Source organism: Caenorhabditis briggsae (assembly GCF_000004555.2).
Source record: "Caenorhabditis briggsae complete genome, chrX, whole genome shotgun sequence".
Lineage (NCBI taxonomy): Eukaryota > Metazoa > Nematoda > Chromadorea > Rhabditida > Rhabditidae > Caenorhabditis > Caenorhabditis briggsae.
In genome coordinates, this window is record NC_013491.2 from 8296233 (window position 1) to 8319586 (window position 23354).

At 42.1% G+C, this 23354-nt stretch overlaps 4 protein-coding genes across 4 annotated transcripts in view; all 4 read right to left on the reverse strand.

Moving 5' to 3' along the window:
• Window positions 1–232: 232 nt before the first annotated feature.
• On the reverse strand, window positions 233–16008 carry CBG14163 (the record flags this gene model as incomplete). Its single annotated transcript, XM_002644295.1, is given in 20 exon segments — window positions 233–266; window positions 316–519; window positions 565–881; window positions 930–1049; window positions 1066–1184; window positions 1448–1604; window positions 1650–1996; window positions 2059–2245; window positions 10263–10394; window positions 10441–10579; window positions 10632–10749; window positions 10794–13791; window positions 13843–13986; window positions 14033–14153; window positions 14201–14318; window positions 14400–14591; window positions 14639–14881; window positions 14933–15616; window positions 15664–15778; window positions 15829–16008. The coding sequence occupies 20 exon segments, from the start codon at window positions 16006–16008 to the stop codon at window positions 233–235; spliced, it is 6669 nt and encodes a 2222-aa protein (XP_002644341.1).
• On the reverse strand, window positions 8268–9515 carry CBG29120 (the record flags this gene model as incomplete). Its single annotated transcript, XM_045239457.1, has 4 exons — window positions 8268–8515; window positions 9127–9148; window positions 9195–9278; window positions 9327–9515. 4 exons carry the CDS (start codon window positions 9513–9515, stop codon window positions 8268–8270), a joined length of 543 nt encoding a protein of 180 aa, XP_045100895.1.
• Window positions 16009–16685: 677 nt separating the features above from the next.
• On the reverse strand, window positions 16686–18398 carry CBG14164 (the record flags this gene model as incomplete). The annotated part of the gene is made up of 3 exons (XM_045239458.1): window positions 16686–16860; window positions 17127–17329; window positions 18057–18398. 3 exons carry the CDS (start codon window positions 18396–18398, stop codon window positions 16686–16688), a joined length of 720 nt encoding a protein of 239 aa, XP_045095345.1.
• Window positions 18399–20089: 1691 nt separating this feature from the next.
• The window catches only part of Cbr-pqn-37, a gene marked incomplete at both ends in the record, with an annotated part of 4471 nt that continues 1206 nt past the window's right edge, over window positions 20090–23354 (reverse strand). Inside the window, 8 exons of the mRNA XM_045239459.1 lie at window positions 20090–20247; window positions 20296–20388; window positions 20883–20984; window positions 21036–21299; window positions 21912–21974; window positions 22023–22266; window positions 22311–22481; window positions 22529–22748. Of these exons, the coding sequence (XP_045095346.1) occupies window positions 20090–20247; window positions 20296–20388; window positions 20883–20984; window positions 21036–21299; window positions 21912–21974; window positions 22023–22266; window positions 22311–22481; window positions 22529–22748 (1315 nt within the window). The remainder of the gene's footprint in view (window positions 20248–20295; window positions 20389–20882; window positions 20985–21035; window positions 21300–21911; window positions 21975–22022; window positions 22267–22310; window positions 22482–22528; window positions 22749–23354) is intronic.

Below are 23354 nucleotides of genomic sequence, written 5' to 3' on the forward strand. Positions count from 1 at the left end.
TTGTTACGATCGTACAAGCCAGTATTTCTGTTTTCACTCCATCAGCTTGATAGACAAGACTACTGAGTTCATTGCCCTGGTGTTATCTAGAATGCTGATTACGATTATGTTTTAAAATTTTTAAATGGTCGTTGTTTTAGAAAGTTATGACCAGTTACTTTATTTTTTGTTGGAACCACGATAATTAAAAATATTTATTCAGGAAAAAAAATAATCACTTCCAGGAAATTGTTCAATTGCTCTTGCAGTACATTCCTCCGTTGGTTCTGAAACACAATAAGTTAAACATTTTTGAATTGTTTTATAAGTTCTTACCCAGCGGTCGCGATAAGTTGTTGAATAGGCTTGATTTGGTTGTTCAAGCTAGCAACATCATTAGCTGTGAACGAGCATGCGGCTCCACCAGAAATAGTCAGAAGTTTTCCGGCGTCAACGGTTGGTCCGTATCCAATAGTGATGATTCCGTATTGCTTTTGAGCGATAATGGTTTGAGCAGATGGAGTTGGGTCGGTGTAGAATCTGAAAACTCAATGATAATAAATAATTTTGAACTAGAACCCTTACGAAGTGGTTGTTGTGATGTAGACCAGAAGATGATTGTTGATGTTAGTACGGTATCCAGCAGTTGGGCTCATGTATTCAGCTGAGCTGACTACCTGGAGGTTGTAAGTAAGAACTTGTCCGGCGTGGTCGAAATCTGCGTAGTTGTCCCTGAGAAGTCCCAAGTTGGAGATCAAACTGGCTTGAGAAGTGATAGAGTTCAAATTAGCGGCTGGCGGTGCTTGGTCCTCAATGTCTGGAGCAACGACGACAAGTCCAACATGAGCTCCACTTATTCCAACGTCATAGTTGATCATGAAGGTTTGAATGAACTTGGTGAACTGAAGAACAATATAATTCAGAAAATGGTATTAATGCAGTGGCCTTACGGTATCGAAACTAGTTTGCGCGGATTGAGATCCATCGATCATGAAAACAATATCAAATTGTTGTCCTGGAGCTGTTGATGGAGATGGGCTCTGAAAAATGTTTTGTTCCCAGCCGCGTTTCTCCGGGTTTTCTTACAGCTGGTGGAGCTTGGGTTTGTGTGGTCATTGGTGGCTGTTGCGTTGGCTGGGTATTTGGTCCTTGGGTAACAGGTCCAATAGTTCCAGTAACAGGTTGTCCGGTGGTTGGGTTGCGGCCTTAAATTGTATATTTTTAAGGAGGCCAGACACCAAAAAAAAGTTTTTCTGATAATTTGCATAGAGAACCCCCATAAGGGGTTGAACTCATGACAGGCAGCTCAGGGGTACAACCCCGCTACCGGCTGAGCTACGGGGGCGCGAAGGCGCCTGACGACCGATGGTATACATAAGCGCGGCGCGATTTCGTCCCCCGAACTGTCCCCCGAAATTTTTGCTGTCTCGCCTCCTTTAAGAAAGGGAAAAAAAGAAATATTTCGAACCATTGCAAATTACAACTTGTTGTCTTCTAAACTTCTGATTGTTTTCATCAACTCCGTGAACGAAGATAATAACCATATCACCATTGCAAGTGAACAAGTCAGAATAGTACTCGTAAGAGCATCTGTCTCTTCTGTATAGTTCAGAGCGGAGAATGTTCTGAAACAAGTTCCTATAACCTAATGTAGATTTTCGTGGACTTACGGTGGCACCTCCATTTGAATCAATATCGAAGATCTCGGCGTATTGCAGTTGTCCATTACTGAACGAGTTTCCGTACAAATGGAAAGTAGCAACATTTTCAAATCCAGCAACTGGTTGGATGTTTCTTCCGTCTTGATGGGCACCCAGTGGATCAGTGTTCACTCCAACTGGCATTGGAAGTGAGAACTTGGTGTAGATCTTGGCACCTCCTGTGGTGTAGACATGAGCCAAGCATAAGCCTGGTGGATTGACAAGTTGAAGAGACCAGATTCCTCCAAGACCATCAACTTCGATCTTATACATTTTTTGTTCTCCAGCATTGTAGGCTGGGGCAAGGTTGTGAACAACTGAAATAAATTATACTGTTGTTTTTCTTAATTTTCTTCAAAAACAAAGTCCATGAACTTACGTCCAAGTGGGTCCTTGACGGACAGAGATCCAAATTCAGAAGCAGTGGTAACATAGATAAATGTGGCGTTGGAATCAATTGGAACGAACCATGGGGTGGAACCATCGGAACAGGTGTAGTTGGCAGCTCCAGTTGGGTCTTGAAGGACTGAAGCTCCGTAGAGAGATGGAAGGTAGTTGTTGAGGAGCTGGAAATATGACATGATTGACATACGCACCAGATCAATTTTTTCTTACAGTAACAAGGTTGGCCACATCAGTGAAAAGAATATTTCCACTTGATCCGTATCCTAGCCAAGTCATATCCTGGACATTGTTGACACCATCGAATGTTGGGCAGTTGGCAGTCTTGGACAGAACGTAGTGCAACTGAAAAACCATAATTATTCTTAATTCTCACTAACAGTTTCTTACATGTGCTTCGGTATTGAAAAGTGTGTTCATTGTCTCTAAATACTTGTTCATGTCGGATGGTCCAGCAGCGGTGACCAAGAAGATTTCGCTGTTTGGCGTGGCAATCACATCATCGTGCTCCAAGAGATGCGCAAGAACTCTGAAAACGCTGTTGTAAATTAAAACTGACTACTGTATATCCTACCCAAGATATGGCAAGCTGCATGCACCATCGGTGGAAATGGCGTTGGATTGAACGGTGAGATCAGTGATGAGGTCATCGATGGTAGTGTAGTTGTACTTCTCAAATGTTCTTCCGGTGTCTAGAATTGCATGGTTGAAGATGAAAACAACAAGAATTCGACTTACTATCGAAAGTGACAAGACCGAAGTATTTGAACCAGATTGGAGCGAATGCGGTGGCCGAGGTCACAATATTCTTAAGGTTGGCAATCAATTGGTTCACAGTAGCCGAGTTCTGTCTGGTGGTTTCTACAACCATCAACAAAGTCTTTCCGTCATCGCTGAACAGTTGTGGGATGAGTGGTTGGCAAATTTCAAATTGACAGTTCAATCCGTTGTATCCGGTTGGACAGCTGCAAGATCTTTCGTCCTCGTTTCTAGTTCCACCGTTGACACAAATTGGTACGGTACATTGAGATCCTGTCCAGTAATCTGTGCAGATACACTGTCCATTCTGTCTGATTCCTCCGTTGCCACAGGCGATTTGAGCTGGTGAGCAGTGTCCCCATGTCATACGTTGGAATGCATTTCCGAACTCATCTTCTCCGACGTGAAGTACCCCAAACTCGTTATTAGCGTTGTCACTGTTGGGACATGGGAAGTCTTGGGAGACCCATCCGTATTCGCAACCGAATCTGGCTTGGTATTTCAGTCCATTGTAGAACGTTCCATTTCCTGCATCCCAAAGAATAGCATCGGTAAGAATTGGAACACGGTTTTCGTTGTCAGCAGAGTGAACATAACTGATAAGTCTGTTTCCAGAAAAGTCTTGGATTGGGTCGATTTGCGGATGATCATCACTTATCTTCTGGGTGAATCCTGTGGTGATTTGCAAACTAGACTGAACACGAACAGCCAAGGTACAGTAGTTTGGAAGTGTTCCAGTGGCTGGGTTACTCTTGATGTTAACGTACCAGTTACCAGCTGGAAGGTCAGCGTCCCCAATGGTATTCGGTCTGTGGTCAGCGTCATATCTATGCTTCTGGCAAACAAATGGTCTAGGAGTGGAGCAAGAGTCGGTGACCCAAGACTTCTTATTATTAGCACTTCTTCCGTTGTAGAACACGCATTGTCTGGTTAGATCATTGCTTGGCTCATTATCTGCCCAATAGGTGTTTGGCTGGTTGAGTTGAACTGGATCGATTCCTTGTCCTCGATCCCAGACAAACTGGTTAGTGTTGTCTCTAAAGAGACCAATCCAGAATTGAGTGCTAGCAGCAGCCAAGCTAAGGAAATTGTTCTTATCATCTCCAAGATCATCAGCGAGATATCCACCAGCAGTTGCACAGAAGTTTCTGGCTTGTGGCATGGTCATGATGTCATCAGTCTTCGACATGAACTTGATACAGTATTGACCGAATGGTTCCCATCCAGAATCACAACTTTTTCTAACTTCGTAGACACTTTGACCGGTGAAAGAATCATAGAACAGTTCGAGAGCTTCCGCCAAAACTCCGTTTCCATTATACACTTGAATAGTGGTGCCGTATCCAAAAACAGTAAGTTGAATGGTTTGAGTGTAAGCGTCAACTGGGAAGAATGTGGTCATTCCGTTGTCGTGTCTACAGTCGTCAAGCTCATTCCAGGTGACAAGTCCATTTGAGAATTGAAGTGGAATCAATCTGATAGCGTTCGAAATTTCAGCAGCTTGAAGAACGTATGTTGTTCCAGTGGATCCAGTTACAATTCCGAAAAGAACATAGTAATCAGTCAGGTTCGCATTGCAGACAAATCCAGATGGTAGCGATTGTGGTCTGGCACTCAGGAATCCGTAGATAACCAAATCCATAGCACGAGACATGTCATACCAGATTCCAAGAGAGCGTTGGTCTTTTTCATCTTCCGGTGTAGTTTGGAAGATTTCAATGTATGATCCCGCAGCAATTTCTCCCGCAAAGACGGCATGATCAAGGGCATCCCAAAGTTTCACTCTGCATCCGGTATCCGATGGAACATTGGAAGCAAGATTATTAAGAGCAGTAGTGATCGCGGTGAGATTGTTAGCTGGTGATTGAGCGATTGGTCCTCCCCAGGTGGAATTGAAACCAACAAGGACAAAGCTTCTGATCCATCTGCTATCTTGCATCTGGACATCACGAAGAATCTCTTGGAAGTTGGAGTTCAGCATAACGAGAGAAGCAAGAGAGTTTTGAGTGACTTCAACGGCAAAGACCATATCTACTTCATAGCGAATGTACTCTGGGTTTGGTCCGGTCTCGAGACACCTAGCCATTTCACAACTGGTTCCGGCATAAGCTGGTGGGCAGACACAGTGATCTCCAGCTGCAGTACCTCCGTTGTAGCAGACAACGTTCTGGCAGTATGTTCCAGTGAATTCTGGAGTACAGAAGCAAGTGGTGTTCAATGGATTCATGACTCCTCCATTCTGGCATTGATGATCTGGTGGTGGAGTTGGATGGACTTGAGCGCAGTACATGGTTCCAGCACGTTGAAGGGTCATGTCATTTCTATCACGGGCGAAGAAGTTAAAGTAGAGAACCTCATCTGGGACACGGCATGTGAATGGAGGGAAGTAGAAATTGAACTCGCAAGCGTCTCTCCACATTCCACTGGATCCGTAGACTTCAGTTTGGACTCCATCTCGGATAGCGTAGATTTGAAGATTGGCGTGGACACGATCCATGGAAATGAACTCTGGGTAGTTGGAGACATGGAAGACTGGAGAGGCGTCAAATCCAAGAACTGGCTGACGAAGAACTCCGGCAGCAGAGGTAAGAGTAGTGGCGAAGGACCAGAAGATGTCGTAGTCTGGGGCATACTGGTTGACTCCTCCAAAGTTGAACTTCTTTTGGTAGACCTTGAAAGTGCAAGCAGAGTTTGGAGAGTTTGAAACCACGTTAAAGAACCATTGCCCAGTAACTTGCTGGTTGTAAGTCCAGATGTAGTTCACTCCGTCAGTATAAGCTACAGTGAATTCTGGTCTATCTCTATACGGGTTAGTGACTTGAAGAGTCAAGTTGGTTCCAGTAGCCACAACAACAACCATATCAGTACTCAAATCAATAGAGGCAGACTTGTAGACGTTCTGGTTGGTACAGTGCGAGTAGTCTCCAGAGAGGATCAGTTGTGAACGGAAGAGAGTGTTCTCCATGTGTTGGAGGAAGAACTAAAGTTGAAAATGGTCTTTTTTGTATATCATAAAACTTACTTTAGAGATGACAGTTCTGTCACTGAAGTAGAATGTGTTACCACCAGTGCGAGCAGCCATATCAACCATATCTCTGTATCCACTGTTATCTGGGGACGAGTTGCATGCTTCGGCAACTGTTGGTTGAACGTAGATAAAGTAGATCTAAAATTTCGCAAAAATTCTAAATCTAATGATCAAGTCAGTAGTACCGGTGCTCTCCAATAGGATTCCAAATGGAAGACTGTTTCTTTTTCAGCGCTGTCGTTTGGATTGGCGTCGGTGATAACGTAGATCGGGGACTTATTAGTTGGATATAAAGAGAGAGCAGCGCTAGAAAAATTATTTTTTCGTTGTTGGACTCTATATTACTTTATTACGCTATCGAAGAGAAAACAACATCGTCACATCCACCATCTGATGGCGCCGAGTTGATTGCTTTGGTGAGATCAACCATAGCAGCATCCCATGAGTCATATCGTTGGTTGACCAGAAGTCCTGAAACGCAATCCTCTTAACTGTGTACTCTCACTGATAAGAAAAATCAAACTTTCGAAGTGTAACCGGATAATAAATAAGTGATGAGAGTGATGTAAAACTTACTGCCGTTATCAAACAAGACAACGATGAAGTTTGTGAGATAACCGGGTTCCGAGACCAGCAAGTCAACCATGCTTTGGACGGATTGAGTGGCTCCATCAATGACTGCAGAGAGCTCAGTTCTGGAACGGATGACAAGAGTGAGGGTTGGGTTCTCAGCGTTGAAGTCAAATCCAGAAGTGTCAGAGCAGACAACTGAAAAATTTAAATTAAAAGTCTTTTAACATTTCTAAAAAATCACTATTCTGGCAATGGAATCCGGTGAATCCTTCCGGACACTGGCAATGGTCGGATGTGGGTGTTGGCAAGTATCCTCCATTTGCGCAGAGCATAGTTGAACAATCGCTTCCGGTGTAGAGTCCGAAGCAGTAGCAGTATGGAGATCCGCTGGCATCCTTGAGAAGTTGTCCACCGTTCTTGCACGAAGTGAGTGGTGCCATGGTTGTGGTTGGAGCTGGGGCAACGGTAGTAGAGACTGGTGGCACTGAAAATTATTTTTGTAATCTGAATAATAGGAAAACAATTTTTACAGATGCACTGGTAGGAAAGGATACGACGGAACAAGTATCCAGAATTGGTCATTCCTTCGACTTGCATAAAGTTGTGTCCCATATCATTGTTGCTAGTTCTTCTGCAAGTGTACCTCTCCAAAATGTATGGGTAGGTGCAGTTGTAACGGGTAGCAATTGGAATGTATCGAGAGATGTGGCTCTCTGCACCAGTGAACCCGATTGCTTGAATCTGACCAGGGAAGTCAAGCCCTTGAGCATGAAGACCAACAACCGCTTCAGTATCAAAATAGGTATACTTCAACAATGGGAAGTCATTACGCTCCGCTTGATCTCCGGATGTGAATCCTCCAGAAAGTTGGATTGGAGTGCGAGCAGTCATCATCATCATACAGTACTCGTCTCCAGTGTCAGCTCTTGGGCCAAGCAAGTACTGTCCTGGTAGAAGCATTCCGTAAGTGGCTGTGTATGTCGTTGGGCGTTGACTATCAGAATCTGGAGAGATCAAATCTCCATTCTCGGCTTGAAGGAAGAAAGTTGGGTTTAATGGAGATTCAGTTTCAAGTTGGATTTTGATATTCCACATTGTTTCGTCAACAACAATGACATAAGGGGTACTGCAGTTGGCAAGATTCGTGGCGTCAATCGAGATGTCATCAGATGCCTGGTTGTTAGGAACTACTGGATTGCGGACTCCGCAAAGTGCTGAAATCAATTAATGACTTCCGTCGTACTACTTGGGACACTAACGATATTGGCACGTCTCTCCAGTGTAACCTGGCTTGTTACATCCTCTTGTGGCCATTCCAGCAAACACATGGGGCTCCGCAACTGATCGTTTTGAGATATGATGAGTATCCAACTGTTCTTTTCTGTTTTTTAAGATCTCTGACAATTTTTGACTTACGAATATATCCGAGTTTTCTACTGCTCTAAACTTTTGCTCTGCAATCGGCTCAAAAAATGTCTTCTCATCTTTCATATCCCATGTCTTCAACACAGCTCGGATCCTATCCTGGTGACTAATCTCCTGCTCTGCTAGGCAGATCACGGCCAGTGCCGCAATCAACACCCAGGTTCGCATTCCTAGAAAATGTTATAATAAATTGTAAATAATAAATTTTAGGACTGAAATTTGGTTATAAATGAAACAGGAAAACGCGGGGCGCACACGCCTAATGTAATTATCATTAAGACTGATTTAAACCTATTTCAAAGTCATCAATCAAGAGGTGTGACCGAGGCAAAAAGAGGCGAAACGTCATCGGTGCCGTGGCAAAACTCTTATCTCCGAGTGCCAGCGCATACAGTGTGTTTTCAATCACAGTCGGTGGAGAAGGTTGCCAAAAAGTGCATTAGAAATGCCGCGCTTTTTATCATATAAGATCTTTTTAATTGCCTCTTTGAGACCGTTTTCGTATTCTGATGGGCTATTGTAGCTAGGTCCGTGCAAAAAATTGTGATTTGTGTTTGTCTTGATGGTAATAAATTCATGAATTCATTAAAGCAATTAAAGTCTTTATTCAATGAAAAAACACTTATTCCATTCAGTTGTTTGTGCAGTACACTCCTCCATTGGTGCTGAAATTGTGAAAAAAGTTAGAATTTCACTTTCTCAATAAATTGTCTTACTTGGCATTGATGATCAATTGTTGGATCGTTCTGATCTGGTTGTTCAATCCAGCGAAATCGTTAGCAGTGAATGAGCAAGCAGCACCACCGGAGACAGCTTGCAGTTTGGTATTATCAACTGCATTTCCCATACCAACGGTGATGATACCGTATTGTTTCTGAGCAATGATGGATTTGGCTGTTGCTGTGGGGTCCACGTCAAATCTGAAAAAAAACAGGTGATTACTAAAAATTTGAATCAGAGCTTACCCAGTGGTAGCTGTGAGGTAGAAAAGAACATGATTACTGATGTCGCTACGGTATCCTGCATTCGTGGCCATATAATCAGTTGAACTGACGACTTGGAGGTTGGAGTTGAGGAGTTGTCCAGCGTGATCAAAATCTGCGTAGTTGTCTTTGAGAAGCGCCAAGTTAGAATTGAGATTAGCTTGAGAAGTAATGGAGTTTAGATTTGCAACTGGTGGTGGTTGGTCATCCAAATCCGGAGCAACAATTATGATTCCAACACGAGCTCGGTTCAAGCTAATATTGAAGGAAACCATGAAGGTTTGAATGAATTTCGTGAACTGGAAACAAAAATTTGAGTTTCCTAAACTATTTTAAAATATATACCGAGTCAAAGTAGCTCTGTGCAGCTTGAGAACCATCAATCATAAAGACAATGTCAAATTGGAGACTTGTCAATGGAGTTGCTGTCTATAAATCATTATTTTATGCAAAAGCCTCTTGATAGGAGGGAATTACCGTAGGAGTCGGCCCTCCAGTTGGTGTAGTTTGTGGTGATCCCTGTGTGACAGGAGTGCCCGGTCCTTGTGTGATTACTGAAACTGGTGGCTGCATGGTCGGTGGAGCACGTCCGTTGCAGACAACGACTTCTTGTCTTCTGAACTTCTGGTTGTTCTCGTCAACTCCGTGAACGAAGACCACAACCATATCACCATTGCAAGTGAACAAGTCGGAGTAGTATTCATAGGAGCAGTCGATACGTCTGTAGAGTTCGGATCGGAGAATGTTCTGAAAAAAATTAATTGCCAATTAGAACTTTACACTTTTTTCTGAAACTCACAGTAACACTGTTCTGTCCAATATCAAAGATCTCAACATATTGAAGTTGTCCGTTGTGGAATGGATCACCGGCAATGTGGAAGACAGCGACGTTGTTCATTCCGGCGACTGGTTGAACCATGATACCGTCTTGATGAGCTCCAAGTGGGTCGGCATTTCCTCCAGATGGACTTGGAAGAGCGAACTTGGTATAGACCTTTGCACCACCAACAGAGTAGACATGAGCCAAGCATAATCCTGGGCTCACAACTTGAAGAGTCCAGATTCCTCCAAGTCTATCAACTTCGATCTTGTAGAACTTTTGTTCTCCGACGCTGTAGGCTGGGGCGACGTTGTGATCGACTGAATTGAAAATTGGAAGGTTTTCTTGTCTAAATCATTAACATACGTCCAAGTGGGTCTTTGATGGATATGGATCCGAATTCAGAAGAAGTGGTGACGTAGATGTAAGTGGTGTTGATGTCAACTGGCACGAACCATAGAGAACCGTCGGAGCATGTGTAGTTGTAAGCACCAGTTGGATCTTGAAGGACTGAAGCTCCGTAGAGAGATGGAAGGTAGTTGCCGAGAAGCTGTAAAAATTTGATGCATTGAGCAACTTATAAAATGACTTACAGAAACAATGTTGTCAGAATCGGTGAAAATAATGTTACCGCTGGACCCGTATCCGAGCCAAGTCATATCCTGGACATTATTGACACCATCGAATGTTGGACAGTTTGCTGACTTGGAGACAATGTAATGGAGCTGAAAAAAAATATAAAGATTCCGGGAATTTTATTCTTTGAATTACATGAGCTTGGGTGTTGAACAAGTTCTCCATGGTTTCCACATAGGTTTGCAGATCAGATGGTCCGGCTGGGGTTACCAACAAAATTTCACTATTTGGCATTGCGATCACATCATCATGCTCCAAAAGATGCGCGACAACTCTGAAACAGGTGAATCGGAGTTGAAACTGGTTACTGTATTTTAAAATCATACCCAAGATATGGCATGCTGCATGCACCATCAGTGGAAATAGCGTTAGATTGAGTGGTGAGATCAGCGATGAGGTCATTGATGTTGGTGTAGTCGAACTTTTCGAACGTTCTTCCGGTGGCTGAAAATTTGGAAATAGACAAATCATTTTGTATAAAAACTTACTATCGAAGGTGACGAGGCCAAAGTTTGTGAACCAGAGTGGGGCGAACATTGTTGCTCCAGTGACAATATCTGATAAGTTGGCAATAAGCTGGTTGACAGTTGGGGCATTCTGTTTTGTGGTTTCAACAATCAACAGAAGAGATTTTCTATCATTGCTGAAAAGTTGTGGAACAGTTGGTTGACACTGCTCAAACTGGCAGTTTGGTCCAGTGTATCCACTTGGGCAGGAGCAAGAAGCCTCATCCGAGTTTCTGGTTCCTCCGTTAACGCAAATTGGTACAGTACAACGAGATCCGGTCCAATATTCATTGCAGACGCATTGTCCATTCTTTCTAATTCCTCCGTTTCCACAGGTGATTTCAGCACGAGAACAATGTCCATAGGTGAGACGTTGGAATGTGTTTCCAAATTCGTCTTCTCCGACGTGAAGTACTCCAAATTCGTTAGCTGGATCGTCTCCGTTCGGACATGAGAAGTCTTGTGAAACCCATCCATATTGGCAAGCGAATCTTCCTTGATACTTGAGTCCGTTGTAGAAGTTTCCAGTGTAGGCATCCCAAAGAATGGCGTCAGTGAGAATTGGAGCACGCTGTTGGTTGTCAACCGAGTGAATATATGTGATGAGTCTGTTGGCAGAAGAGTCTTGAATTGGATCTGGTTGCGGGTAGTCGCTTCCAATGCTGGTACTGTATCCAGTAAGAATTTGGAGACTAGACTGAACACGGACACTGAGCGAACAGTTTGGTGGTTTTCCATCGGCTGGGTTGGATTTGAGGTAAGCGTACCATTGTCCAGCTGGCAAGTCACCCTTTCCAATTTCATTTGGTGTGTATTTATCATCATATCGATGCTTTTGGCACACGAATGGTCTCGGAGTAGAGCAAGTGTCTGTTACCCAGACCTTATTACCGTCACTAGATCTTCCGTCGAAATAAACACATTGGTCTACAGGATCATTGCTCGGCTGATTGTCTGCCCAGTAAGTGACTGCTGGATTGAGTGGGTCCGGATTGTTACCCTGTCCGCGATCCCAGTAGAACTGCTGATCACTGTCCTTGAAAAGACCAATCCAGAACTGGGTTCTGGACGCAGCCATGTTCAAGAAACCGTTTTGGCCGTCGCTGGTATCGTCAGCAAGGTATCCTCCAGCGTTTGCACAGAACTTTCTAGCTTGTGGCATGGTCATGATATCGTCATTACCAATCACAAATTTGAGACAGTATTGACCGTAGTTGTCCCATCCTTCATCGCAAGCCTTTCTGACTTCATAGACACTTTGACCTGTGAAATCGTCATAGAAAAGTTCCAAAGCCTCAGCCATCACTCCTTGTCCGTTGAAAATTTGAATTGTTGTACCATAACCAAATGTATCAATTTGAATCGTCTGAGCGTAAGCATCCACTGGGAAGTAAGTGATAAGTCCGTTGTCATGCCTGCAGTCCATGTCATAGTTGAAAGTAACTTGTCCATTTGAGAATTGCAATGGAATGAGTCTGGCGGCGTTGTCGATCTCCGATGGTTGCATAATATAAGTGTCTCCCGTAGATCCACTGACAATTCCAAGAAGTGTGTAGTAGTTCTCCACCTTAGCGTTGCAAACAAATCCTTCTGGTGATAGTCGTGGGAAAGCGAACAAGAAACCGTAAAGTACAAGATCCATTCGGCGAGACATGTCATAGAAAAGACCAAGTTGTCTTGCGTCTGTATCGTCTTCTGGAGTGGTTTGGAAAATTTCAACGAAAGATCCTGGAGCCAATTCTCTCGCGAAAATAGCATGATTCAACGCGTCCCAAAGCTTGACGGTACATCCGGTATCAGCAGGTACACTACTGGCAATGTTGCTCAGAGCAGTGATGATACCTGAGACGTTTCCAGCAGGAGACTCAGCAATAGGTCCTCCCCAAGTAGAATTGAACCCGACGAGGACAAAGTTGCGAATCCATTCGCGTCTTTGCATCTGAACATCACGAAGAATTTCTTGGAAGCGTGTACTAAGTATGGCGATAGAAGCAATGGATTGTTGAGTTATTTCAATTGCGAAAACCATGTCGACTCCATAACGGACGAATTCGGGGTTTGGTCCAGTCTCGACACATCTGGCAAGTTCACAGCTTTCTCCGGCAAATCCTGGTGGGCAGACACAGTGATCTCCGGTTGGAGTTCCTCCGTTGTAGCAAACAATGTTCTGGCAATAGGTTCCAGTGAATTCTGGAGTGCAGAAGCAAGTGGTGTTCGATGGATTCATGACTCCTCCATTTTGACATTGATGATCTGGTGGTGGAGTTGGATGAACATAAGCGCAGTACATAGTTCCAGCACGTTGGAGAGCCATGTCATTGTTATCACGGGCAAAGAAGTTGAAGTAGAGAACCTCATCTGGGACACGGCATGTGAATGGAGGGAAGTAGAAATTGAACTCGCAAGCGTCTCTCCACATTCCACTCGATCCGTAGACTTCAGTTTGGACTCCATCTCGGATAGCGTAGATTTGAAGATTGGCGTGGACACGGTCCATTGAAATGAATGCTGGGTAGCTGGAGACATGGAAGACTGGAGAGGCGTCAAATCCAAGAACTGGCTGACGAAGAACTCCGGCAGCAGAGGTAAGAGTAGTGGCGAAGGACCAGAAGATGTCGTAGTCTGGGCTGTATTGACTGGTTCCTCCGAAGTTGAACTTCTTCTGGTAGACCTTGAATGTACAAGCGGAGTTTGGTGAGCTAGATCTGATAGTGAAAAACCAATTTCCAGCAACAAGTCTGTTGTATTTCCAAATGTAATTGACCCCATCAGTGTAAGCAACATCAAAATCTGGATACGTTTGCAATGGACTGGTTGCAGTTAATTGCAAATCTGTTCCAGTGGCCACAACAACCACCTCATCAGCAGTCAAGTCGACGGAAGCGGTTTTGTAGAGATTCTGATTGCCACAGTGCGAGTAGTCTCCAGAGAGAATCATTTGTGAACGGTAGAGAGTGTAAAGCATGTGTTGATAGAGGAACTGAAAATAACAGTTCTATATATCTATTCAAATTCCGAACAAGTGACTCACTGTAGATACAGCGGTTTGGTTTTCGAAATAGAATGTGTTACCACTAGTGCGAGCAGCCATATCAACCATATCTCTGTATGCAGAGTTGTCTGGAGACGTGTTGCATCCATCAGCTGGTCCTGGTTTGACGTAGATAAAATAGATCTGGGAAAAAAAATATTTGTAAGAATTTATAATTTTTACGACTAACCGGAGCTCTCCAGTAAGATTCCAAATGGAAGACTGTTTCCTTTTCAGCGCTGTCGTTTGGATTGGCGTCGGTGATAACATAGATCGGAGACTTGTTGGTTGGATATTGAGAGAGGGCAGCACTAAAAGAAATATATTTAGATCGCTCAGATTTTGTCTAACAACTTACGCAACAGATGAGAATACAACATCATCGCATCCACCATCAGTTGGAGCCGAGTGAATTGCTTTAGTAAGATCAACCATGGCTTTATCCCATGAGTCATATCTCTCGCTGAGAAGGAGTTCTGTAAAAATTGAATTGTGATATCATTCAACGCAACTGTGATAAGGAAATCATAAGTGTCAATGTTTGCGTTTCTACTAACTTCCGTTATCGAAAAGAACGACGATGTAATTGGTGAGGTAACCAGGTTCGGAGGCCAATAGGTCCACAATCTCTTTAACAGAGTTGGTGGCTTGCTCAATGACAGCTGAGAGTTGAGTTCTGGAACGGATGACAAGGGTGAGCGTCGGATTTTCGGCGTTGAAATCGAATCCAGAAGTTTCGGTACAGACGACTGCAATTTTTGAGTTACAAGCTTTTCTCTTAATGGTTTGATCTTACTGTTTTGGCAGTGGAATCCAGTGAATCCCTCGGTACAAACACAACGATCGCTGTCTGGAGTTGGGAGGATTCCTCCATTAGCACAGATAATCTGGCCACAATCACGTCCACCGTACAATCCGAAGCAGTAGCAATAAGGATTTCCGCCAGCATCCTTGAGAAGCTGTCCTCCATTCTGGCAAGATGTGAGTGGTGCTGCTGGAGTGGTGGGAGCTGGGGCGATGGTAGTAGTTACTGGAGGCACTGAAAAAATTCAAATGAGAAAATCCGTAAAATAAGCAAAAAATTACTCACAGACACACTGGTAAGGTAAAATACGACGGAACAAGTATCCAGAATTAGTCATTCCTTCAACTTGCAAAAAGTTGTGTCCTTGATCGTTGTTGCTAGTTCTTCTGCAAGTGTATCTCTCCAAAATGTATGGGTAGGTACAGTTGAATCGGGTAGCAATTGGAATGTATCTCGTGATATGATTCTCGGCTCCAGTGAATCCAACGGCTTGGATTTGACCTGGGTACTCGAGTCCTTGGACATGAAGAGCGACGACTGACTCGGTATCAAAATAGGTGTACTTCAAAGTTGGGTAGTCACTGCGCTCCGCTTGATCTCCAGATGTGAATCCTCCGCTGAGTTTGATAAAAGTGCGAGCAGACATGAACATGGTGCAAAGTTGATCTCCAGTATCGGCTCTTGGTCCCAAAAGATATTGACCTGGAGCCAGACCTATGTATGTGGCGATGTAGGCGGTTGGAGTTTGACGATCGGAATCTGGGAACATCAAATCTCCATTCTCAGCTTGAAGGAAGAAAGTTGGGTTCAATGGTGATTCAGTCTCCAACTCAATCTTGATATCCCACATGGTCTCATCAACAACAATGACGTGAGATTCAGTGCAATTGGCGAGATTGATAGCGTCGATGGAGACATCATCTGATGACTGGTCGTTGGGCACATATGGGTTGCGGGCTTGGCAGAGTGCTGGAATTATTAGAGATTGCCATAAATATTTTGATTTGGCAACTCACGATATTGGCAAGTTTCTCCAGTGTATCCTGGCTTATTACATCCTCTTGTTGCTTGTCCAGCTAGCATTAGTGGTGGGACAATGGATCGTTTTGAAATGTGATGAGTGGTATCCAACTGGAATATGGTGACTCAGATGTCCATCAGTCTGAATATGTGGAACTTACAATGAGATCAGAGTCTTCATCAGCTCTGTAAGTCTGGTGTCTGATTGGTTCGAAGAAATGCTTGTCAACATTTGGACTCCATGACTTCAACGTCGCTTTTATTCTATCCTTATGACTCAGCTCCTGCTGAGCGGCCAGGCAGACCGCGGCTAACGCCGCAATCAACACCCAGGTTCGCATTTGCCTGTAATCCGTTAATAATCCTACTTAAACTAATCAAGAACACGAAAACAATATAGTATCAGTCGCTTCAGAAATAAAGCAGCACTCGACTGGCGCCACTAAGCGCATTATGCGTTATCAAGGAAAAATGAATGGGCATATCTATACTCGCCGACACAGTCGTCCTCAAATAATGAAATGGGTTGGGCGCGTCTCAACATCGTGGCATATATATTTCTTATCTTGTTCCTGCCATAGGGACATTAAAGTTTCTCTCGTCGTGCTCTCCAACTTTGCCATTATCTTGTTAGCTATGATAGGTACGCCTGTAAATTTTTATGGGACACAGTCAAAAACCAAGAGTGAAATTGGCTCGATTCTTTTGAAAAGAAATCACGTCAACATTCACGTCAAAAATTACCAGAAAAAAAGGGTGGGAAGAATCTACTGGACACAAAAAACTGGTCAGGATAAAGCAGCAAGAGGATGTAATCTCTAAATACGACATGGTTTTCATGTTTGTGGCGATAGGGCACGGTTATGCTTGAGAGTTTTTTTAGGGAGAAGGAAAACACCGAAATGAGCATTACTGTCAATTGCTAGAGATCCAACTTGCGGGGGTACTGGCAGAGCCAGTTATGATGTATGGAAAAAAGAAAAATGGTAAGTGGAATGAGTGCGAATTTCAAATTAATCTAGTTGCGGATACGTTTGATGAGCAAATAGGCATCTCTGGGACTAATACGGTAGTAGTCTTCAATTATTCCATCATTTACGAATCCATGTTTTTCATAGAACGACACAGCTTTCTCATTGTTCACCTGAAAACTTTTTCCTCGATATGATATCTTTCTACTCATGATTTTGTACCTGAACATGTAAGTACATCGTTTTCACTTCTTCCAATTTCTTGCACAATTTGAGCGCGTAGTTGATGAGAATCGTGCCAATTCCGCATCTGAAATAATATTTTTAATGGCATCGTTAAAATATAAAATTCGATGCGTAACCCAATTTTACACCCTTTTTCTCTGCCCTTCCCTTCCCAATATTCAAATCGTCATTGATACAATTTTTGGGGAAAAGGACAACGTCATTGATAAGGACTCTTATTTGAATTTTGACTCAAAACTCACTGTCGATACGCGGCCAGGGTTCCCAGTGTCATTAAGTACAGCGACTTCTCATCCGAGATATCATCGATACGACAGCAGACGGCCCCCACGACGACATCGTTGTAGTAAGCGAGGCGGCCAAGGTCTCCGCACGTACGCGCTTCGACGTAGAATTTGTCGTTGTAGGCGATGGGGAAAACGGCTTCGTTGAGCTTTTTGAGTTGCTGAAAAAAGAAAAAGGTGATGATAGAAGATAAACAAATGTTAATCAACTGGAACATCAAATCAGAATTTTTAAAGAGGACAAGTTGCTGAAGCTGGCTAGCACTACCTAACGTTGCCAAAGGAGACAAACTTTTCAAAATTTTGAAGATTTTTCAAATGCATCAGATATTCAAGTATAATCTATCAGATAGCTAATGAGAATAAACATAATTGTGACTATTATCCATATTTTTAGATAATTGGAGTGGTTATAGAATTTTTTGACTTCTTGTTTTCCATCTGCATCCTCATTCATTGTTAAATTAGAAAAAAAAACTGGCACCTAATAATCCTGTTAGCTTTACTCGTGTCGATTGGGTTTTATGTTGAAAAATTTAACAATTGATTACAAAAATGGCTCAAATGAGGGATCCAAACAAGCTCCAAATTGTCAGGTACCAGTTTTTTTCCATCTCGACGAAAAAAGAGAGAATTCAATTATCTTTTCCATTAATTTGGATTCATAAGTATCCAAAAAACTGTCTTCATTATTTTCCGCTTTACGTTTTTTTTTACGTATCCATGATTCAATTTCGGGTAGCCACACTGTAGTTTCTCGGCAGAATCCTTATTCGAAGTTTCTGATGCATTTTTTTGCATTTTTGCCTTCACCGTCTAGTCAATTCTTAATTGCCCAGACCGGTCATTGTGGTCTACCTGAAAATTCGATAACTCAAAAACACTCACCAGAATATTATGCGGCGTGATTTCTCCAAGATGTACCGGAATGTTTCCAGCGATCGTCCTCAACGGCTTACCATTCACATCGAACCTTTGAATCAGTGGCACAAGTTTATCAACGGCGTCATTGCTCTTCTCTGGCTTCTTCACTTCAGCTTTGTCCTTTTTCTTGTCCGTTCCTGGTTGTGTGACCTCGACTGGCCGTTCTGACTCTGTGTTTGTTTTTTCACTCTCTGATAGCTTTTTTTGCTTTTTGTTCGCTCTTTTCTTGGCACTTTTGCTCATTCCTGTTGCTTCGGGTTTAGAAGCGGTGTCATTTTGCGGTTTGTCCACAGCCTGGTCGCTCATTTTAATGTGGCTGAAAACAAAAAAAACAGGTGATTTAAAATAAGGAAAATGAGAAAAGCGAACTGAAAAAAACTGAAGATAGTAAAGGAAAACAAAACAAACACAATTGATTGACTTACATGAGACCGAGATAAATAAGAGACTAGCAGAAACAGAAAAGACAATGAGCATTGAATGTGAGATATCGGGGGAGAGGACACAGGTAATCTGCGCGCGCGCGAACACCCGAATTCAAATCGGCCTACTGCGCGTTGTTTAGCGGGTGCGGAGTGTCGTTCGAGGAGATGGGCAAAGCGAGAAAAGGAGAGAGATTGTGTAGCGAAGTAAACACACGTGCGGCGGCGCAGGTGACGGCCACCTCACTGCAGTCTCTTATAAATACTTTCTAAACATAACTTTTGCTAAGTGAAGTTTGTTTTTTTTTGCAGAAAAAAAGCTTAAAAATGAGACGAAAAACGTGATGAAAAATAACACAGATGTTATATTCAAAAGTCTGGGCTTATTGGGAAGAAAAAGGAAAACGTCACACAAATCCCATGGGTGAATTGGTATGAATCACGATTCGTCCAACAACCAAACACAACGAATCACCCGGAAAAAAGAATGAAGGGTGCGGTCAAACAGATATTTTTTCTCACGTCAGTTTCTACTTTTTACTAAATGAAAAAATAAAAAAAAATTTGTATTTTTCCTTTGGTTTTTAATGGCTACTAACCTAGAATTTCCAGTTTTCTAGCAAAAGAAAAAGTTCTCATAGAATGATTAGTAATATTTTCGCTCTTTAAAAGTTTACTAGAGATCATTGACGTTGGTCTTGGTATTTACACTAACTAGACATGAATCAAAAAAAATTCTTTCTTTTTTTCGTTTTTTCTGGCTGGCAAACATTCTAAAACATTTTCTGAAAAAAAAATTGAAAGTGAGCAAGCAAGCTCTGAGATAAAAAGTTCTTCCTAAAATTCGGGAATTGGTTATGAAGGACAACAGGCAGCACGGTGTGGGGAGAAGAAAATGAAACGAGCGGTGTCCAAGAATAACAAACTGGAGACACGGAAGAAGTGTGCCGCTCTTCTCGTGTATAAAGGCCACAAAGCCGAGGGCCGAGAGCAATGAGACGGGCTCACTCAGAGCTCGCTCGCCTCACACATTGGCAGCTGCTGTGTTTGGGGCTAGGTGAGAACTACAAAACATTCGGATGAGGAGGAATAAGATGGAATAAGATGACGAATGATGAATCTCTATCTAATTTATATTCCCACCAGCATTTCTCTCTTTCTGTCTCATCAAGATTCAGGAAGAAGAATACGCATACATTTGGGAAGTACGAATAGAAGGAAACAGCAAGTTTCCGAGTCGTTTTTCGTTTTTTATCAAATTTATCACCACATTAAAAAGGCCCACTTATGATAATGACACTGTGTAGTGGTGGCGGTTTTTCGCTGAAACAATTCCGAGAAACTGATCGATGACATGAAGAAGGAAAAAAAAGTTTTATTGCTGTTCAGTAACGAGAGGAGGAACGATAGGGGAATAAAACGGGGCGAGATTTTATTACATAGGTTTGACAGAAAAAAGCCTTGAAAAAAGAAAAATTGAAAAGCGTGAATAATGATAATAAAAAAGTAGTAGCATAAAAAAGGCAAATAGTGTGAATGAAACGGAGATGAGCATGTGAGAGTTGTGACCCCCCATCAGTGCTTATCACCAATTACAAGAGAATGAATTTCTGTACCCGCTCGAACTCGACAGTCACAACATGTAGAGGTTGTGATTACTGTAGGCACCCAACGGCCGTTGTCTCTCCGAAGGACGTCGACGTTGCGGTATTGTTGCACACATTCTCCCCAACCTTAATATTTTTGACTTTTCTTTCAAATTTTTGAGAAAAAACTGTTACCTGAGAGACAGTAATCATCAGGTTTACAACTGAGCTCATTGATAATTCTTGGAAAATAGTTTTCCGGAAGCTGCCTCCAAGTCCAACACGACCCTAAAACCAGTACGTATGTAGGTTTTTTTTGGAAAAGCCATAGTACCGGACAAATATATTTCTTTAATTTTTAAATCGAAATTAGTCAACTAAAAAGACTGAAAAAAATAGTTGAGAATTTTTCAATTTCTCTGAAATATCAAACAATAAAAATAAACTGAGCATAAAAAGCACATGTTTTGTGATTGACAACTTTGCTACCATATTCCGTTCCAAAGAAATGCCGCTTGTGACTGAAGAAATGCAAAAAATGGCAAAACCAGCACAAAAATGAGCATTTCGCCATTTCTAAACCTCTCATCTTGCTTTTGTTGGATTTGTAAACAAAAGTTTCTAATTACAAAAGTGTCAACCAAACTTTTTTCAGTGTACAATTTTCAGAAAAGTGGAAAAAGTCTGAACTACATTATTAGAACTTCCAGTTTTATTATCCTCCACTGATAATCTCAAAATATTATATTTTCTTGTCCACTACTATATAGAAATCATCATACCACATAATGCCAGCATATCATCTTCTGAGTCTCCTCGGTTCATGCAATTAATAGTAAACCGCTTCCCGATAATTGTCGGTGGCTCTGCACGTTTTTGACGGTCTGAAAAAAAGCAGTAAATCAACAGCAGCTGCATAACAATAATAATCTCACTCTTGAAACCTAATCCTCCCAAGATTCCGAATAGTGGATGATTGTTATTGTTCTCGCCTGATCCACCACCTCCCCAACCTCCATTAAATCCACCATTACCACCAAACCCGCCATTACCACCTGTCCATGGAAGTGGTTGAGGAACAGCTGGTGCTGGTGCGGGAGCTGGTTGAATGGGAGTTTGTGGCGATCCACCACCACCGCCATTTCCTTGTCCGTTTCCATTTCCGTTACCCCAACCACCTTGCCAACCGTTGCCAACAGCTGAAATTTTGGAAGAAGGAGTGATTTATGTGGCTCCGCAACGTTTCACAAATGCGACGTTTCGAAAGTAACAGCTTTGCGCTTTTTTTGCACAGAAAAAACGGAAAACTTTGTTTTCTAAGATTTAATCTAGTTTCTTGAGAAGTTCTGTGTCTTTTTAAGACTGCTTCCCACATTTACTTTCGAAACGTCTTACTTGTGAAACATCGCACTTGCAAAGTTTACTAGTCAAATGAATCAGAAAATTTAATATTTTAAAGTTTTTTAATTTCCAAAAATGAAACTACTGTGTTTTAATTTTTACGTTTTTTTTTTCCAAAGAATGAAAACTTTAGTATGATACAGGTTCAACAGAAATGTCAAACCAATGGGCGCATATATCACATTTTTCACAATCTTCGCAGTTTGAGACCACCCTCCAATTTTAGCAAAATTTTGAAATTTCAACAAATTTTTCGGTTTCTTTTGTTGAAAATAGTTTTATTCGTTCTTTGCAAGCTTATCGTTTGGTGAAAATTTTTTTTAGGACAAGAAAAAAATTACTAGAAACCCGGACCGAAAATGGGCTAGGCCAGACCTTAGAAATACACTAACGAAAATAGTAAAACTTACTGTTTTGAATTGGGTTTCTTATTGCTTCTCCAATTGCATGTCCTGCTGGTTCCCAGAATCTTCCTCAAATTGGTAGACTTTAAATGAAACATGCTACATTTCCCTTCTTACCATTCCAATGTTGTTGAACACCATTAAAACTCTGAAACGGTCTTGGATTCTGGAACTGTGGACGTGGCTGCTGGAACTGCTGTTGTTGTCCTTGCCAGGGTCTTTGAGGTTGTTGGAAATTCTGATTCGGACGTTGTTGTTGGAAATTGTTCTGGAAATTGTTTGCTCTTTGCTGCGAATTGAACCGGTTTCGCATTGCTTGGTTGTTCCGAAATTGCGTTCTTTCGTTTTGTTTTCGGTTGTTCTGTAGAACAAAAAGTAACTTTTGGGAATTTGGTTTTGGGTTACCTGATTAAAATTTCGTTGTCCTTGCATACTTTGTTGGTTTCTTGAATTTTGATTTTGGTTCTGATTCAGGTTTTGGTTTCTGTTAGGGTTACGATTACCCGGAAAGTTTCCATTATTGTTGTTGTTGTTATTGTTATTATTGTTATTGTTGTTTCGATTATTTTGAGGGATCTGTAACCAATTTGTGAAGTCAAAACTTGAAAAAATTGAGATCTTACTGGAGGAGATGCAGAAGGTGGAGATCCATGATTAGAGCGAGAACGTGTATTTGATTGTGGTGAAATTGAACTGCGGAATTGTTTTCCAGCATTGATTACACTTTGCATATAAGAGGGAACTATTGCGGGCGGAACAGGAGCAATCACTGGTTTAGGAAAGTTGTACCGTGGACATAAGCTAGGATTTAATTGTTGCTGAGGTAGTGGAGCAATGGAAGATCTGAAATTTTGGATTTTTTATTCGTTGTATATCCAAAGGTAACACCTGTAACTAGACAGGTATGAAACCAAGATCGCCCAGTTTGTAATAAAGCAGAGAGAAACATTGCTGACATTCCGAGCTGCGACAAGAGAATGTGTTGCTGTTCTGAAAATGAGAGATGACCCTGAGGTAAAATCTATCGGTTTGGTCCAAACTTACAATCAGAGGGGCAACACTACTACTGTGTTTCGAAAGATCAAGAAAAGATAAGATCGCCTCTTCGTAGTTGACAGCAACGTAGCGGGAATCATAAGAGATGCATTGTTGTGAGTCCGGGTGAATTACACAAGGGCGCTGAAAGTACGAGTTTTGCATGGTAGTGAAAATCTTAATTGAAAGATCGAGTCGGACATTCTCAGGTCTCGGGGCCTGGTAAGCTTGGATTCAAAAAAGTTGTAAAAAGTATTGTTAAACAATTCTTTGCAAATTTTCAAAACAAACATTTCTTTTATAAACTGTTTTATATTTCGAAAATCTTTTTGAAAAGACAAGTAAAACATTTCTGAAACCCCGGACCGGGTCGAGAAAGTTATGCAAAAGCCCAGCCCGGCAAGTATGGAAGAA